This window comes from Calypte anna, chromosome Z (assembly GCF_003957555.1).
Source record: "Calypte anna isolate BGI_N300 chromosome Z, bCalAnn1_v1.p, whole genome shotgun sequence".
In the NCBI taxonomy this organism is placed as follows: Eukaryota; Metazoa; Chordata; class Aves; order Apodiformes; family Trochilidae; genus Calypte; species Calypte anna.
Genome location: NC_044274.1, coordinates 13,793,919 through 13,813,633, shown reverse-complemented (window position 1 = coordinate 13,813,633; position 19,715 = coordinate 13,793,919). Strand labels below are relative to the sequence as shown.

The window sequence follows — 19,715 nt, the reverse complement described above, 5'->3', positions numbered from 1 at the left end:
TGTGTTTAACAGGCCAAGTGAACAATAACTGAAGCAGATTTCTCAGCAAGCAAATGCTAATTACCTAAACCAAAACTGTCCAGAGCACTTGGGTAATGCCTCAACAGCAGTAGACAATGTAGAGAGGGCATTTTACAAGGCCACCTAGAAATTATTAAAATTATTTGTGGTATATGAATGGAAAATCTACTCCTATGATCAAACCATGAAGATGGTAAGGTCATAAAACTACAGACCAATGTCAAGGATTGAAAGAATTCTGGATATTTGCTTGTAAAGGTGGCTCAAGACTGCAGAAGCAAGGAAAAATATCCATTTCCTGGCCCATACTTCAGATAAAAACATTCAATTTTACAGCCTGGACAGAGTGAATCCACGATGGGAAGAGCAATTTCAGACAGTGTCGCAGAAGTTGGATAGAGGAAGGTAAGGAAAGGTTAATAAACTTTATCAAGGGGGACTAGGAATGGTCAGAAAGGTTCCACATTGGAAAGAGGGACTGACAGAGATTATGCAGGTCATGAGAATATTTGAGGGGATGCACTATGGAAAACATAGATAAAGCATATTAAGAAAAAACCCCTAGCAAATACAGCAAATGTTCCTCATTCCTATGTATTACAGAGTAAGTACAGGCTTTACTTAAACATTAATTCTTATCCCCAAAATATTTTTCTGTCTCATTAGACTGAGCAGTCACTTAATCTTTTGAATCTGCCAAAATCTAAGGTTTTCCATTATGCAACAAAATAAGGTAAACAATATATAAAGAACTAAAAGTATTATTTACCTCTAGCCTCTTTCACTTTGCTGCAGGAGAGCTAGCAAAATTAAGATTTCCCCTCCACTGCTGTCTTCTTGTATTCCCGTACTAATAGCTACATCTGTGAGTTGTAGCTGTACAAAGCATTGATTTCTTCTTTTTTCCATTTCAGTTGACACTTGTAACGAAAAAAATGTAGCTACCTTGACATGTATACAAACCAAAAAATAATAGCTGATCTTTTATTAAATAGACAAGTATGTGTGTGTGTTTATAGTGATCAAGTGGGATATGGAGGGCATTATTTGATGCAAGACTGACGTGATATCAAGTTACACCTTTTTCCAAAAAATTCTAAGGATTTTCATATTTTTGACATGGTAGGAATCACCATACACTTCTGCAGCACTTAGGTCAATGGGGCTACATTCTTTCCTTGCTACTGCAAAATGAAAAGTAAATTAGAAGGGGCCATATTTTACAATGATGTTTTAATTTCTCTTAGCTCCTTCACGAGGTCTTACTGCCTCACAATCAGGCATTGTTATCTTTGAAAACAACCCCCTCTCCCTAAAGACACTTAATTCTTAGGGTTAAATATCATGCATTTGTCTTTGAGAATATACATTTCATGTGAGGTGTATTTTCAGATAATGTATGATCATGTATCAGGTTTTTCCAATTTTTTAAAGGACTTGAAAGATCCTGCCATGAAAGTAAGAGGGAGGAAAAATATGCTTCCATATTAGTTATGCACAGTTGGAATAAACCTTTTAAATTTGTCTCTCTCTTCATTTACAGGTACAGCCTTTCATTCTCCTCTGATACTTCTCCATCCTCAGCCTGCTTTCACATCTGTGAGAGTCTGACCTCACTGATTTGCAATTGTTTCAAAAGAACAACTTTAAAGTGAATAGCCCTGGCTAAGGTGGAGGACCTGGTCTGAGCAGTGGGTGACACCTCGGGAAGAGATAACTACTGGGTGGAGACTGCTCCTCTTTTCTGAGGGCCAGCCTGCAATGCTGGGACATCCCTCCAGGCATGATTGCCCTGGCCAGAGTGGAGGAAGCCACCTAGATCATACTGATGCCAATGTACCTGGCTAAGGTGGCTGGAACAGAGTGGGGAGTGATGCCTGGAAAGAGATAAGAACTGGTGAATGGATGGGGGACTGCACCCTTCTGCAAAGCTCCTCTCCAGGTAGCCTGTCTGCAATGGCTCTGATGCCAATGACCCTGGCTTCTGTGGCACCTGACTGACAGCTGCCTCTTTGGAATAAAAGGAGCTCAGGGGTATATATGTCTGTCCATGCTGTGGATGTTTGGTCGTCTCTTGACCCACCATCATCTCAAATCAGACCCTGTTCAGGATCAGCACCATCCTGAAGAACCTTGCCAGGCATCTCTCTCTCTCTCTCTCTCTCTCTCTCTCAATATTTCTTCCCACTTTCTTACCCTTTTTCTCCACTTTTCTCTCTCTTATATCTTCTTTTTTCTCTCTCTCTCTTTTGCCTGACAATGATTTTGCCTGTGTCAATTGTCAAATAAAGTCTGCCTGCACCCAACCCTTCTTTTGTTGGACTTTGTTTCACGGATCCAAAACAAAAATAAATTTTAATATTGCCTCGGACCATGATAACATCTGATCCAAAATCCCAGAATGGATTATTCATTTATCTGCAGCTATCAGACTTCCAGGTTAAGATCACTAAATTAATGTCTGCTCCCATGACTATTTGTAAGAACTGTTTAAATGAAAGTACAGACCAACAAATCTTGTAAACGGAGAAGATGCATCTATCTGCTTTCCCAGGTACAGGAAACTACTCTAAGAGGGTGTAAATCTCTACTCTATGATGCTGACATACACCTACTATTTGTACTACCTCCATGGTGAGTGTACAGCCAACATCTCAAACACTGAAAATAGAAAGGGAAAATCATAACCTGATGCCTTTATACATCTCTAGCTGTTGAAGAACTCGTGTAAATTTGGTGTTACTTTTATGTGATGTTTCCAGTGATTTTTTTTTTAATTTGTTAAAATTTATATAAAGTTCTGTAATACTAAGGTGAAATTGCTGATATCTTGACAGTTATGTTTGGAAATCATGTGCAAATAGGAGACCTTAGATTTGACTTTCAACTAGCACAACCCTTTCATAGAGAGGTAGGCTTTTCTCCTGTGAATTGTCTACAGTCATAAATCCTTTGATCAACAGAAATAAGTGCAAAAGGAAATCATTGATACACTTTGCTACTAGCAAGGTTGGAACATGAGATAAAATGTTCCTGTGCTTTAGCAGGAGAGAATAAACATCAACGGGGTGAAGATCTGAGATATGACTTCACTTATCAAATGAAATATGTATACAGCACTTATCTCCAGAGGTCTACTCTTCAAATTCCTACAAACTTTCACCTCCCTTTATAGTTAATGGAGGAAAATAAGCATTTTACAGTGGCCTTCATCTAACCTATTTTCAGTATCTATTTTAGGGTGAGATAAAATCGCAGTCTGATTGTGTTTATTTTTCTCTGTTGATTACAAAAGGAGTCTAGGGTGACTGAACCAGCTGTAGACATCTATATTTGGTCAGGTGAATCTCTGCAGTCTACAATGGCCAAAATAACTATATAAGAATAACAGAAAACTAACAAGGATCTATGTCACAGCATGTTGTGCTACTTACATAAAACACTCCAGTTCAAGGATAAAGGGTCCTGGAGGCCAAATTAAATACTCCTAGTGCAGAAAGAATATAGCAGATAAAATCTCCTAAAACTGTCCAACAAATCTTTAGAATCTTAGCTTGAAAGATCAAGTCCAGCTCTGGAGACACTTAAAAACCAAATGGGGATAAAACAGGGTAAAACAGAAACAAACATAGCCTATGTTCACCCTTATTGCTTACCCCTTTCCTAACCTACAATCTAATAAATAATTTCTTCAGAATCTGTTCCAAAGCTACACAACAAAAAAAGTGACAGTAAAAGTTGCTGCTCTAAGAAAATATTTTCAGTTAGGAAAAGAAAAACTTAAACAAACCTCTCTTTCCTATGTGCTAGCTTGGATTCAGTGGCTGTGACGGGATGTGATGGGTTCTGTTTGAACAGCACTGCTTGGATCTGCTGCACTTGGCTGTTCAGACAGCCAGATAAGCATCATGTCAGCAGGGAAGGTAATGAACATGTGAAATGACATCGTAACTATGGTCATGGGCTCTTTAAGGACATGTCACCACAGCAGTGAATCACAGAATATCAGGGATTGGAAGGGACATCTGAAGATCACTGAGTTCAACCCCCCTGCCAAGGCAGGACAAAAATTAAGGCAGGCAGCTCAGAAATGCATGCAGATGGGTCTCGAAAGTCTCCTGTGAAGGAAACTCCACAACCTCTCTAGGGAGCTTGTAACCCTTACCATAAGAAAATTCTTCCTCATGTTGAGGTGGAACTTCAGTGTTCTATCTTGAATCCACTGCCCCTCATCCTATCACAGAGCACAAGTCAGAAGAGGTTGTTCCTTCCTTCTTGATGTCCAGCCCTCATATATTCATGCAAATTAATTAGATCCCCTCTCAAGTCTTCTCCTATCCAGACTGAAGGTGTCCAAAAGAGTGTTTTCTGACTGAACTGAATGTTTATCTTAGATGTAATTTTTGAAAAATCCAATATTGACTGGGGAAAAAAAAAAAAAGTCTGTTAAAATCAGAGCAAATATGCAGGCAGCTACTTTATTTAGCACATTTATTGTGGCTTTTCTCCCATAAAACCCCACATAATCATGGTGAAAAACTGTGTGCAACACACTATCTTTTAAGTATGTAAAACTTAAAATATAAGTGAGCAGTATTACTTAGGAAACATTACTGCTTATTTGTTGTTTTTTTTTAAAATAAAAAGTAATTACCTTTCAATTTAACATCACTCATCACCTAAATGTATAGCTATATTACAATGCATTTATCTCCGAGAGAGATAAGTAATTTCAAGTTAGAACTGGAGTGAGGGGTCAGATCTCAGTTTGCCTTCCAGCTTAATCTCCACTAGTTCTGGAACCTGCACAACCTTAAGCCCATCTGACTTCAGTAATAAGATTTCCCAGAAGATAAGGGAAATGTATAGAGTTATTTCAGAAAAAATTACTTAAGACAAAGAATTTCTATGTCTTTAGCAAGACGTTAAAATATTTGGATGGTAAGAGATAAAGACAGCTTCCCACTACCAAAAAATCTTTTTATGATTGTTCTCTATTGCTGATTGGCTACTGCCACTGTAATTAAGAAAAAATAGTGGCTTTCCAGATTTTTCTTTTTATAATGAAGGTGTGGAACCATTTAGAAACTTCATATGCTCAGTCTGCTGAACAGTGATACAAATCCAGTCTTCATACAAATCTTTATGGGTATGTTTGAAGCAGCCCACATGGACTGAAAACTTCTCTGCTTATGAAATACACCCCAGGAAGAACACAAGCAGTTAACTGTCAAAGACAGGAAAATATCTCAAAATATACTAAAAATACCATGATTCTGGGTTGCCGTAAAGGTTCATAAGTAGTTTAACTTACAGGGAGCAGAGTGACTCCTATCTGTCTTCACTATCTGAAAGTTTCAAAAGAAAATGTTTACTTCTTCCCTCTCATGCCCTCATACTCTCATGGTTCTGAAACAGGCCTAAAAGAGTTTTAAGAGTTTTAAACACATTTTTCCCCCAATGTACAAAAAGCTATTTTCTCTTCAATCCTATGTGACTGGAATCTAATGGAAATAAAATAAAAAAGAAATATCAGAAACTCAATATTCTAATCTGAAGCTAATGGCAATCTTACCTGCACCAACACCACTTTTCTACATAATAATGCAAAGTAATATCAACCAACAAAGTTAGCACAGTCAGGAAAGGCTTTTGCCCCTCCTCCAGTCACGACAATTTCCCCACAGAAGATCTGCATGATATATGTTGCATTATCTGTCTGCTTCCCCCCCAAAAACCACAGAAGTTTTGCTTTCTGCTGCTCTACCTGAGAAAGTCTGGTCTGCCCCCTGACACAGAATGAGTATCTGTTATGAAACTTCTGTATTTTTAATTAAAAAAACCCAAATAAGTAACAGACTTAGAATTATGCCATTTTCAAACCTACGAAAAGCTGAACAAGTGCTACCAGTTTGCTTCCACCTTGCTCCTTCTTTAGAGCAAAAAGAGAGTTAACACTCACATGCTGGTACTATAAATGTTCAGATTCCCCCAAAATTTACTTATACTATATTAAATATCTAATTCAAAACTCAATTGCTAAAATCTTCAGTTTTGAGATTCCCCTGGTGCTCTTCTAAGGAAAAGAGCCAACTACAATAAATAAGGTGGGAGGTTAGGGAATATCTAGAATGCAGTGACCTGCTATCATTAGATTTAAAATACTCATGAGAATACAGTAGTAAAGAAAAAAACATTAGCGTTTTTCCCTTGTGAAACATGACTTAGAAAATGTGTGGAAACATTCAACAGAAAAGGGACCAAATTGACAATTTTCTATGCAGAAACCAGAAATATCCTAAAAACATTTTCAGATGCCGATAATTTAAAGCAGATCTCAGTACAAAACATATGGAAAGTGATGCTGTATCACTTCCAAGGTACAGCATAAAATATATTCTTAGAAGTGAATTGAGCCACTGAACAACACTTTTCTTTTTTGACAAACAGAAAAAGCCATTTAATCACGGTAGCAAACTCTTTCCCTTGCAATTGAAAGGTAGGGAATTTTCAAGTACCTGCTCTGTTAAAGTAACAGCCACATTTTCCTCACACTATGCCACAAAACTAAGACAGGCAACCTTCACATACACCCCCACCCCCCCTACAGTGAGGAAACCCCTCATGTACTTCGAACCTCTAGTGACAGCTCCCCTAACACACAGTACAGGCTGCTGTGAAGGGAACAGCCACATTGCCTTTACATATATGAAAGCAGAGCATAAAAATGGACAACAAATCTCATGATAAAAAAACCCACATTTCTGTGTTTAACCTTTTTATACTGTTTTTTGTCAGTTTTTCTTGTTGTTCTTTCTTTTCTTTAATCATCACAAAAATTTACTGGTCTACTTAAATATTTTATTTACTTCATTATAGTGGATAATGTAGATTTTCCTTTCAAACAAAATAAATAGCTAAAAATTCCCCAGAAGTAGCATGACAAGCTTTTCTAGAAGTTAAAAGAATTTATTTTTCTAAAATTCAAAAGCTTTAAATCTTAGTGAAATGGGCCACAGTGGAAAAGCCCTTTACTATATTACTGCACCTTATAAATAGTAAATGATATCATTTGAGGTCAAGGAAAGAAATACTGCAATCCTATATCAACTGTGCATAAAGAATGCTGGAAGTTTCATATTCCTTATTCCTTCTTTCCTTTTCAGTCTTTAATCTAAAAAGAAGCTTTATTTATAGCTTGTTTCAAAAGACCTTCCTGAAACATCCCTTAGAGGTAATTTCTGAAGTATTTAATAATTTAGCTTTTGCTTATATTTGAGAAGCTAGAAAAATATTGCAGAATCCTCCTAACAGAAACAGGTTTCCCAAAACAACCATAAATCTATGTTTTTATATTCCTGCTTATCTGCAAAACCTTAAAAACTTGTGGTGTATTTTAAAAACCTGCATATCTCATTTCCTAATGTACACAGTCTCATAATTTGGTTCATGTTAAAATTAAATTATTACTTATATTTTCATTTGAAAATAGCAGTTTCTGTAATTGTATGTTTTGTTGCTTTTTTTGCAATGCCCACCCTTGCTTGGCAGTGATGGGGTGTAGTACTACTCCTCTGCATATGGGGAAAATGACTGCTTCACTGCTGCCAAAATCAGTCTTGCTTGTAATATTGGGTGATCTGTTTGAACTAACCAACTAGATGACAGACATGTGAGAGTGGCTCAAGTGGCTATCCACTGCTACTTTAAACTAAATTGACATTAGGGGACATGTTGTGTACTCAGCTCTGTTTCCCATACACCAGGTATTTAGAACTGGTTCCCATGAAGATCTCATTCTTGCATACCCAAACCAAAAATTAGGAATACAGTCTCCCTGACTTGAATCTGACAATGGAATCTCCTTTCCATGCCAGAAAGAGAATGCAGTTACAGACAACCTGAAAGATGAGACCTCATCCCAAAGCAGCTACAGGTCTTCCTTTCTCTCATGCTACCTGAGGAAAGGAAAGGGAAATGGTCTCTGAGTTTCTGTTCATACACTTTGTACTCCTCTGCTGGCAGCTGTATTTCCTGACATCTGTTTAAATCTCCTCATACATCTTAATGGAGTAAAGAAACATTCTGCACACTTTTAAATCCTTCACAGAAAATAAGCCTCAAATGCTCAAATTGAGAAAGTTAACTATAAAAGGTTTTTTGTGGATGTTTGAGGATAGAGCAAAAGAACTGTTCACAGATATGACTGTCAAAATAGAAGAAACAGAGACAGAAAAACTATGAAAAAGCTGTATGTGCACAAGAGTATTTTTTAAAGTTCAGTTCTTCTTAAAGAGAGAAAATCTCTACATTTTAGCATACATAACTGTGGTCACAATACAAAGCCCTCACACTTTCCTATGCCACCTGTAAGGACCAAATCAGAATAAGGCTAAATTACTCAATGCAGAGCATCAAGAATCAGCTTCCTTATAAAAGTGGGAGAGGCAGGAGCTCCTGTCCTGAGTTTTTATCTAATCTGCAGTGAGTAAATGACCCTGCCAGTAACCTGCAACATGAGTAATTTCACTCCTGGGTAACCCATGGAAGAAAAATAGACTGTGTGCTGCTAATTGTAAAATTCCTATGTCTGCATCATGGTATCTCTAAATCAAAGATCACCTGAGGCAGAGCAGGACAGTTGAGAGAAGTACCACTGTGTATTTCTCCTGTTCACACCCCCTCCTCCAGGCACGACACTGCTGGCCAGGGACAGAGCCCACGGTCCACATTGCTTATGACATTTATTTATTTTTCCTCAAAAAGTATTGCCCAAGAACCTTGCGTTGTCCAGACGTCTCAGTTCCTATATGGAGGGATCACATGCAGTAGTGGACAGAACAACACAGTCACCAGAGTACCCAGAGATTGTGACTGAATTAATACCCTATACCCAGCCATTACGGCACAGACTCATCAGACTGTTAGTCCATTAGTAAAACCACAAGGTTTCACTCCAGCAGCTCTGAAACAGTAATGGGTTTTCCCATGAAAACTTGAAAGAAAAGGTGAAAAACGGTTTGTGTGGTATGATGGAAAGGAATGCCAGAAACAGCTTTGGTCAAACATTCCCATTAAATATTTTCCCATTACCCCCTAGGTTCATTCACAGGCCAATTGCACTGGCTATTTACCAAGAAGGTTGAAGATAATGTTCACTGTGCTTTAATGTTTTCCAACTTTCTAAGTTTAGCAGCATTTCCTTTAAAAAAATCCTCATCAAATTAAAAAGTAACACATTAATAGTTCACATTTTCTATTCATGGTAGATTTTCTGTTCTTCTGATTATAAACATGCTAGCACTAAACTGTTTTACAATTGCCCGAAAGAGTGTTACTATTTTCGTTTTATGCTTGTAATACATGACTACTGATGCCCTTTTTATTTAGCAATTTGGACTAAATCCAGTTGATGTCACTGAAATTATTTTCATGATAAATGAAAGCAGATCAAGCTTTTTGCAGAGATAGATACTGGTGTATTTATGTTTTAACTACAGGTATTGGCATAGCATAACTTCCTATGTGCAACACCTATAAAAACCAAAGACAGAAACACTGAAATTACATACTTAAGCTCTAGGTAACAAAGTAAAGGTAAAGGTGTATATTTAATTACAAAAGACAAACTGAAGTCTTAGACAACATTGCAAACTTTTTTTTAATTACACTAACTGTTACATGAAGTTTTTCTTTAGTTTACTTAAAGGAAGAAACCAAAATTAGGAATGTACTCTGTAGAAAATAAGTAATTACTGCACTGCTGAAAAAATGGTTTGATAAAATACACATAAGACATTAATCTACCAATTTATAGGCCAATCATCTTTCCAACAAATAGCATGTGCTGCTTATAAAATATAAAAGCCCTTTTCTGGAAAATGCATTTGTTTTTAGCATGCATTTATAGTTCATCAAGCACTGCAATTTGAGAAGAACTAGAAGAAAACACTAATGAGAAAGCCCAAATGTATAAACAATAGAAAGATCTTGCAAAAATATACTGCTTTTATTTTTTTAACACCACTTATAGTAATTTTTCTTCTCTGAGATTCAGGTCAAGATGCTTAATTTTGTTTTTCTTAGATGTATAGTGTTGAAGCTGGAAGCTTGACAGACTGATTGTAGAGGTATTAGTGCTGACTCACTGAAAATTATGTCAAAAGATCAGTATTTACGTGTCTCAATTTTTCATCTATTATTTCCATTATTTTCATTCAATCTATCATATTCAAAGCAAAATAATGATTGTCTTAAATTTTCCAGCTACAAATGAAGAAAAACAAAAGTCTTAAAACTCTATAGACAGAAGTAATTTACTACAGTCTTAAAAAGTACCATATAAATATCAGCACCTATGCAAATTTATAGCATAAAATTATGAACCTGCTGAGATTTGTACACATACTTAAAATTTTAGTACATGAGTGGCCCCAGAGAAGTTGCCTGCTGACCCCTACTTTTGTTTTTCCAACAATTTCCTACTGTTGGTTCTCAGTTCCATGTCTCTCTAGCATTTTGAAGCAGAAGAAAAGAATTCCACCTCTCATTTCTAAGAGAAACTGACAGTGAAACAATTTTTTCTCAACTCTCTCATAGAATTATTTACCTCAGCAATTAAGCAGACCCTTTATTTCAAATAACTAAAAGATTTATTTTTCTGGGAGGCAGAGTCAGCAAATGAAAACTAATTCCTTTCAGTGCAAAACAGGTAGGTTGGTGAAAAGTAACTCTCTCTACCACCATAGACAAGCTTCTTAATTGTGCAGTTTTATATCTCAGGTGAAGCTTCTGTACAGTTACCAACTTCACCACTGCTAAATGGAAGTATCATCATGACTGCATCTGGACACTTAGATATACGGAGCTGAATCCATTGTGAATGGAGTTGCTAAGCTATTTTTATCCTGTGCTCCAAGGACAGAGAGCTCTCACAATCTGTCTTGAACTTCACTTTATGTAGCTGCTTTCTTTTTTCCCTGTCATGAGGTTTCAGAGGGGATATCAAGGTATTTGCGTTTTGTCTCAGAGTAAAGTTATAAATACTTGGTTATAATTCTTGTATCAGAAATAAAAATCCACTAGAAATCCTCATGAGTTGAGGTTTGATATGTTCCATAAGTAAAAAAAAATCCTATTTATGCCATCTTCAGAGAAATCGTTTAGTACTAAATAAAACACCTAATGTCATAAAAATTGTATTTAGAATTCATGTAGAAAATAAAAACAGTAAGGGTTTTTCCCCTCCAGAAAAAACACATACTTACTAGTTTGACATGAATTCTGCCTTTTTAATTTGCAAGACTGCTGCCACAGAAATTACGGATATAACAAATCAATTTGTAAGTATATTCTGCTTTAGTATGAATTAGAAAATGGGATTTGAAAAGAAAAGTAAATAAAACTAAATTCTGAATAAATGACCTCCAGCATAAGAGGTTTTGATCTGCTATGCTGGGAAAGACTGCTGTGTTGGGTTATGAAAAGTGCAGAATGAGAAAAGAACATGGGGAAAAAACAAAGCTACACAGTTTACCATCTGACTGCAACAACTAATGAATTTAGGAATATGGTTGCTATGCCTAACCAATAGCAATTCTGTTTGAATTTCTCCCACTCCTGCTTGTTATAATCTATAAGCTTACTTCTGTACAAGAAGAATTGACATCAACTTTTTTTCAGCTATGACAGTAAGCGCTTTCTTTCTCTACAAGGGAACAGGTAGGCTGCTCAACCAATATTAAAAATTGACAGTTTTATGTCTCTCTATTACTGGTGAGAATGGTGCTTTTTATGAAGGTATTCCTAACGGTGCCTTCCTTCTGCCACAAAATCGTTGCACTTACACAAGATACAGCCCATTGAAACGCGTCCTGTAGTAACCACAAATATAGTTCCAGGGAAAAGTATGAGTTTTGTCACAATACGGCGCTTCTTCATGATGAGTGGTGAAGTAAACAGCATAAAATTTTGAAAATTTTTTGTCATGCATCAGTTCACAGATGTAGAAGGTTTCACAGAAATATTTGAGAAACGCAAGACATCTGAAAGGACATCTCTATCCCTTAGCCACAGAGCAGAAAAATTACTGTGTTAGTAGGTCACTACCTGTTCAAGGGCAAAAAAGCATATGAATATAATTCCATACATATTTTGAATAGCTGAGAAAATTAAGACTAAAATACATACCGCATCTGTAACTTCTATCTCATACAACTTCTGAAATGTTTCCCGATAAAAGAAAATAAGCTTCCCACTGCCACCACCTTTCTTAACAGAGGTGCCTGTGACGAGGATTTTATCATCTGGGCTGAAACAGCAATCTGTCCTGTCAAAGAAAACAAACCAATCATCATACTGAGCAAATTAATAATGTATACGGAGCTTGTATATAAATTGCATTTCTTAAAAATAATCCCTTCTATTTGCTAATGGTTTGAAGACAGACCTTAAAAAAAATCTACAGTTAATGAGACACAACTCACAAGTACAACTACAGCTGTGCATAGAATGTACAAAAGCGGCATGTCAAAAAAAATTCCCTCCAACAAAATTCTCCTCTACCAGAAGTTTGTAAAATTTTCATTGTGAGAAACAATTAGCCAAAAAAAAGTATTTTCTGGTTATCATCATTATGCAATCATAACATCTGTTTCTGATTATTATATATTCTTCAAACTTTCAAGGCACTGTGTTTATAAAGTGGCCAAAAAAAAATTGTTTACTTTTCCTCTATGCTACAAATTGCAGTCAAGATTGAGCTATACATGACCCACCTTTCTAAAATCACTTTTTGAAAGTATATATTGTCCTTATGAGTTGGATTTGGCTGTGCAGGAACCACAGAAATGCAAGTAATACCAATAAAAATATTAAATACAATACTTACCACTTTGCAGTAGAATACAGTATTTTAATACCAAAAAAACACAGTCATCAGCACTTGCAACATTGTATTCATACCATATATCTTGATGTTATGTCTGCTTTTTAATCCAGCTCCTTTTTTAATTAATCATAGACCAAATAAGAATTACGGTTACTTATATATCTCGTTACATAAACACAGGGCAATGAACTGGCACCCTCCTGAAAAGTTACTAATCTAATTAGATCTAAGACATATGAGACTGGAAAATGGCATAGACCAAGCAAAGCTAGCATTAAATAATCACAAAAAATGTGAGATCTTTAAAGCCACATAAAGTCCTATAATACCCAAAAATCCTCATCGTACAGTCCTCCCCTGGCAGTCCTTTCTGCACAGTTTTGGATTTAGTGAGAGCTGAGAAGATCTCCTGCAAACTCCCTCCTGTTCAGCACAACTACTGCTATTTCTACCAGCAGGAATAAATTTGAATACTCACATTGGAAAGAAGCTGGACAGTCTTTCTGCTGAATTAAGAGGCTTTTTAAATTGCCTAATATCCCACAGTTTTAAAGTATCATCTCCTATGAAAAGCAAAAAAGGGACAAAAGTTACCAATAAAGAATTTAAGACAAGAATTTAGACATGCTGAGAATTTCATCCTCCAATTTAGACACAAGAGCAGAATGATACAACAGAAACATCCCAAATGAGGATGGTTCTAAAGCTTTTTCTCCTTAAATGACTGTGACACTGCAACTATGAGAAGCTCCACTTGCTCAACCTCAGTAGATTTGAAAGTTCTCCTCAGTGGCTCACCTCTATCATAGCAATTGCTCCTATCAAGAATTATTACTCATAGTGAAATCAGTTTTCCCACACACAGATTTATTCTGTAAGTGCTATGCTAGTAGGAGTAAAATTAACTTTTAAGATATCAAAAGAAAATAAAATGTTACATGGATAGTCTAGATCTGAAACTATACCAGTTTTATGTGCCTGGTTTATACCTGCCTAAAAAAAAAAAAATCAGGAAGAATGGAGGCACATGAAGTTTTCCTTCTTCTTTAGAAGGCAAACTGCAACTAATCTCTACTGCAATCTCAGTATTGAGAACAGACCCTGGAATCAGAAATCCATGAGGAAAGGGGAGAAGGGAAGCAAGTGAACCCACACTTGCTAAAACAAAAACTTTTCATGCCCTTTCACACCACCTTTGGCCATAAAGCCAAAAATAAAAGCTACAACAAGACATTTATAGCAAATTTCATCCATGTTTGATAAACGTGGTGTGACTGTAGGCCAGCGAAAGTCAGGCTGTTTATTCCTTTTTGAAAACCTATGACATATTAACAAAGTGAGAACAGGGAGGGGGAGAGAAAGAGATAATTAGTTATACTCAGAGAGACCAACATTTCTGCCAGTCATCTCTCTGCGATATGTATTTCCAGCATATGACAAGCTACAGAATTTGAGCTTTGAAGCACCTCCCTTGGGCACCTACACTTCATGCATTTGATATCAGTGCCTCAGTGCATTCAAGGGTGAAAAGAAGGACTTTCAAACAGCAGCTCTTTTTAACAATATCCACAGATTCGTTTCAGTAAAAAAGTTACAAAATTTTCCTGACCCAGGAGGAGAAGATGGCATAGGCAGCTTCCTTCCAGAGCACAAACCTTGAAGGGAATTACTTTTATTGTCTGAATGTATTTTTTAGGATTCACGGCCTTTGAGGTAAAGAGCTAAAACAAGGCCTTTCAAATAAAATGTTAGAGGAAAAAAGTTACATAATGTAACAAAAGAAATCAAGGCCAGCAGTACCCTTTACAGAGAAAGCAGTAATGTGTGGCCTCGTACATCATGTATGTTTATATTAAAGACTTGGATAACTCCTTACTACAAAATATTTTTAAGAAGTGGACAACTTAAATAAATGATGTCTAGAGTAGAGTATATTTCTGTTCATTGGGAAGCTAAAAAATGACAAGAAAGAAAAATGTCGAGTCCCTATCTTGGTAATATCTGTTTTATTATTGTTTCCCACCAGGCTCCATCCCAAGCTCTTCAAACCATTTTGTCTTGTAATATGAACTATCTCTTTTTCCTCCCACACACAACAACAAAACAACAACAACAACAAAAAAACCACTTATCCTCAAGATGTTGTATCTAAAGCACAAGCATTTTATAAATGCATGCAAAGGACACCATTTGGCCACTCTGCAAAACTCATGGATGGGGACAGATCTAAGGCTAAAAGCCAAGGCTGTTCTGTTCCCAGTGGAATGAACCTTGACATGATATTCAAACTGTAGCCCTGCCAGGCTTCAGCAGGAGATGCAGTCAGATATTTTGCTACAGCTCTTCTGCTAAAAGGAAAATGTAATGTGCTCATTTAAAAAATTAGAAGACTCTAGAATTTCAAATCACCACTCTTTTACACTGTGCAGAAACAGATGCTTAAGTATTTGGAAAGGGAGAAATGCTTGCAAGAATGACTAGGCCAATACTGTGAAACTTTTTCCATCATTAAGAATTTGTTGAAATTCACTTTTTCTCATTAAATATTCTGCCTTGTGAATACTATATTGGTTCCTGAATCTAATCTGTATTTGGAGTTGAAATCACTGTCACTAAGAAAACAGACACAGTAACTTTCCACAACACCTGGGATTTTTTCCAGTAGCATCCCTCTATCAAAGCTTAAGGGGCTTCTTTATGAGAGCCATAACAGTACTGGCCTGGTTTTAATTACACCCTACATGGACAAAAATAGTTACCCTTAAACTAAAACATATAAATAGAAGCTGTGCAGTTCCATATGAAGCATTCAAGTAAGTCCACTCAGATCATTCAGTATTTCTCTTGGTTGCAGACTTCTCCAGTTCCTGGTAGGATTATTTAAAGCTTTTACAGAACTTTCAGTAGTATTTGAAACTCTGTTCTTTGCCATTTTAATAAAAAGGACATCAACAAGCAGGCTCCAGCCTGATATGACCTGGTCAGGCACCATTATGACAATGGTATTGAGCACTGCATTTAACAAGGGGTAACAACTAGGTCCTAGAAAAATAGTCTTTGGTGGGCAAGGACAGGCATTTTGCAAGTGGCTTTTAGTCTACATAAGGCAAATGCACTGATACTACATGGATTAATTTTTTTCCTACAGAAAATTCTGACAAGTGCATGGATGCAAATTCACCCAAAAGATGTGGAAGAGCTGCCTGTGAGAAGCTGCTGGAAGATCTTCAAGCTCCAAAATCGAGCCGCACCTCTGGATGAGGTAGAGCCCGTCAGTGACAGTGGATGCACTTCCACAATTAACATATTTAAGAAGAAGAAAAAGAAACTGCTGAGGACACCTGCAGTGGAGATATGAAGAACCACAGTGAAGCAGATGTGGGACCCGCAGCCATGGAGGAGCCCATGCAAGGGTGTGGCTGTGGCCAGAGCAGGAGCTCATGTCTGAGGGTTCATGAAGGACTTTACTGTGGGAAGGACCCTGCACTGGAGCACGGGAAAACTGTGAGGAGCTCTTGTCCCTGAGGAGGAAGAAGCTGCAGATACAAGGTGTAACTAACTGACCATAAACCCTATTTCCCATTCCCCTGCGCTGATGGGAGGGAGGAGGCAAAGAAATGGGGAACAAAGTTAATTTGGGCCCAGGAAGAAGGCAGGGATGCAGGAAGGTGTTTTAGGATATTTACGTGTTTTGTTTTTCATTGTTGTATCGTAATTTGACTGGTGATAAAAAGCTGATTTTTCCCCAGGTCAAGTCTGTTATGATGGTGACCACAATTAGAAACTGAACCCTCCCTGTCCTTGTCTCCACTGATGAGGTTTTTGTTGTATTTCCTCTTCCCCACCCCACAGTGGGCTGCATGTGGCTTAGTTGCCAGATCAGCATAAACCATGACACCAACCCAGCTCCAAGTGTTACAAATAGTTGGCTATGTCTGTTAAAACTAATGAATATATTTTTGGCATTGTTTGAAATAAACATTAGCCTTCAGCCCCTAAGAAACACTACTTGATGTAAAGCTATTTGGTTTTTAAAATGCTAATATTTTTATTTACCATAAAGACTAATCCATTACTCCAAGATAAAAAATACTAAGAAACCATACAGGCTACTGCACAATCCTTGAGTACACAGGAAACTGTACTCAATGTTTTTCTACTTTTTAAACCAACTTCAAAATTAAACATCTTGTTTTTCCTCAAGAACACTGCAAAAAGAGAAATACAACTAAAGCTAAAATAAAATTTAAAGACCACCACCAAAAACAAAACAGCAAAAAGGAAACAAAAAAACCTGTTTGAGCTCAAAAGAAAGCATGTACTTGCTTAAGATATCTTACAGATTTAGATGTCAATATTTTTTCTTGAGTTCAGCTATGGTAAGCTTATTTTCCTGTAAGTTTACTGATTAAGACACACTGAATCTGCATGACCTTCATGCATAATAATAAACTATCAAATTATCCTCAGATTTGTAGAATTAATTAATTGCTTCATATTATGAGAAAAATTAATTGCAGAAATTCTGTACATATCAGGAGTAAAGAAAACTTTTTAAAAAAGTTTATAACATGATCCCAAGTACAGTCCTAATACTTACCTCTTCATTGCTAATCAAAGAAAACATTCCCCAAATACTGTCCTCACTATATTTAGAAAATTACTTTCATGGTCAAAGGTGTGCAAAAAAAATCCCTTTTTAAAGTTTCTGTCAAGTTACTACCTAATACCAAACATGAGTAAGACTGGGAAATCTCATGAAGAGCTCCTTAGCTTTTCATTTTCCCTTGTGCTTGCAGCTGAGCCCTGCCTCATCTCTCTCATATCCAACACAGAACCAACATCTGAGGCAGGAGAGTCAATCAGGCTTCCAGCTAAAGTCTCCATTCCCCAAGCAGCTATCCCCTCTTTGATCCTCAGTACTTGGCAGGTGTATTAATCTATGAATGCTGGATTCACATCTGCTTCTTTTGGTACAGATCCAAAGCAATACTCATAGTAAAGTACTAAACAAGTCAAAATAAGGTACAAATCCTCCTTATTCTGTAGCATAGTGTTCACAGAGCTTTTTTGTTTTAATACAGTAGACAGAGGTAGCACTTTCATCCACACTGAGGTAATTTTGGTCTTGCATGCTGCAAATAATCAATATTTTTTAAAAGCGCTTTTTTTTTTAAAAAAGCTTAGAACACTGGTAGATAAAACATAAGTGAATGCCTGCTTAATACAACACAGAATCTGAAGACAGATAAGGTAGAGCAGTCAACCAAAAGTGCCACACACAATAAAAATAAACAATGGGCATTTATGTAGCCTATATTAATCAATATGAAACATAACAGGAATTTACATAAATGGAGGTTTCAAGGCAGCACTATTGAATAGGCCTCACATATGTATAAAACTTGTTTGCCATTAGTATTAAAAAGCATACCAAGGTTTCTCTTTAAATCTTACAAAGTATACCTCTGTGAATTTTTCAGGGGCAACACCACTGGCAGACAGACGAAGTGTTTCACTTAGCCCTGAACAGAATGACAGATAATTCACCTTCTTTCCAAGGAGAAAGTTCTGCCATACTGTCTTGTTCAATAGAGACCAGAGAGGTTGAGAGTTTTTACCAAAACCACTTAGGACTCATTCACGATCCATACAGCAGCAGTAGAACTCTGGATCCAGAAGCCTGAATGGCAATTAAGAAACAAAACAAATGCTGTTCTCATGCCCTAGCACATGAAAAGGACAAGACTACCATCGTTTTACTCTGAAAGATGTGATCTGGGCAATGTGATGTTTGGAATCCTAGAAACGTGGCAAGACACACAAAGGAGCCAGAGAGCTGCATACTTGGTGTAACTCTGCATATCATAGACACAGGGGAGGACACAAAACAATTGCAAGCTACAGCCCTTGGCTTGAAAGCACATCTACTGCTTCAGAGTGTTTGCTGTCTATGCATACCTCTATCCTGGTATTTTCTCTGTCCATGCACCAAACTGACCAGATGTCCCTTACATATGTTAGACACAGTATTAGCTGACATTAACATACACTGCCTCTCCCTAAGCCTGTTTACTTGGCCTCGGGGCCATACTAATGTATACACAGCAGCTTCTGGTTACATCTGGTTTCCATCCAGACAACACAGATTGTGTGCTTGCACCTGTCTGCAAAATACTGGATTGACAAATGTCTGTATGAAAAACTGTCTTAGGCAGACACTCCTATCCAACACATCTAATACTGGAGTGAGTGCGTCTTCAAAGGTATCTTTGCCACCTCGGAACTTAGCTAAGACTTTTTAATTTAAGTTTTATCTGCAGTTTAAAAAAGAAGAATTTTTTCCTGGTCGGGAGACATTAAAAATTTTTTCACCAGTCAAGAAAATCTTGGCCCCTCACTTCATAGAATCATAGAAGTTAGGGGTTGGAAGGTTCCTCTAAAGATCATAAAGTCCAGCTCCCTGCCAGAGCAGGGTCACCTACAGGAGGTCACACAGGAACACATCCAGGAGAGCTTTGAATGTCTCCAAGGAAGGAGACTTCACAACTTCCCTGGGCAGCCTGTGCCAGTGCTCTGTCACCCTCATGGTGAAAAAATTCTTCCTTATATTTATACAGAACCACCTATACTCCAGTTTATAACCATTGTCTCTTGTCCTATTGTTAGTCTCAGCTCATGACTTCTTGATGTCTATAATATGAATTAGATAAAAATTCCAATTAGAAAAGAAAAGGATATTGCATAAGAAAGCTGCTTGAGGAATTGGTAATTCAGAGCAGTTGAGAGGCTGTAATCTTAATGG

The 19,715-nt window shown here is 37.0% G+C and overlaps 1 protein-coding gene across 1 annotated transcript in view; it reads right to left on the bottom strand.

Annotated features, from left to right (window-relative positions):
- WDR70 (WD repeat domain 70) overlaps window positions 1-19,715 on the bottom strand; it is a 125,300-nt gene that overhangs the window by 18,643 nt on the left and 86,942 nt on the right. Inside the window, exons 12-13 of the mRNA XM_030467976.1 lie at window positions 13,389-13,473; window positions 12,211-12,349 (exon numbers count right to left, since the gene is read on the bottom strand). Coding sequence (XP_030323836.1) covers window positions 12,211-12,349; window positions 13,389-13,473 — 224 coding nt within the window. The remainder of the gene's footprint in view (window positions 1-12,210; window positions 12,350-13,388; window positions 13,474-19,715) is intronic.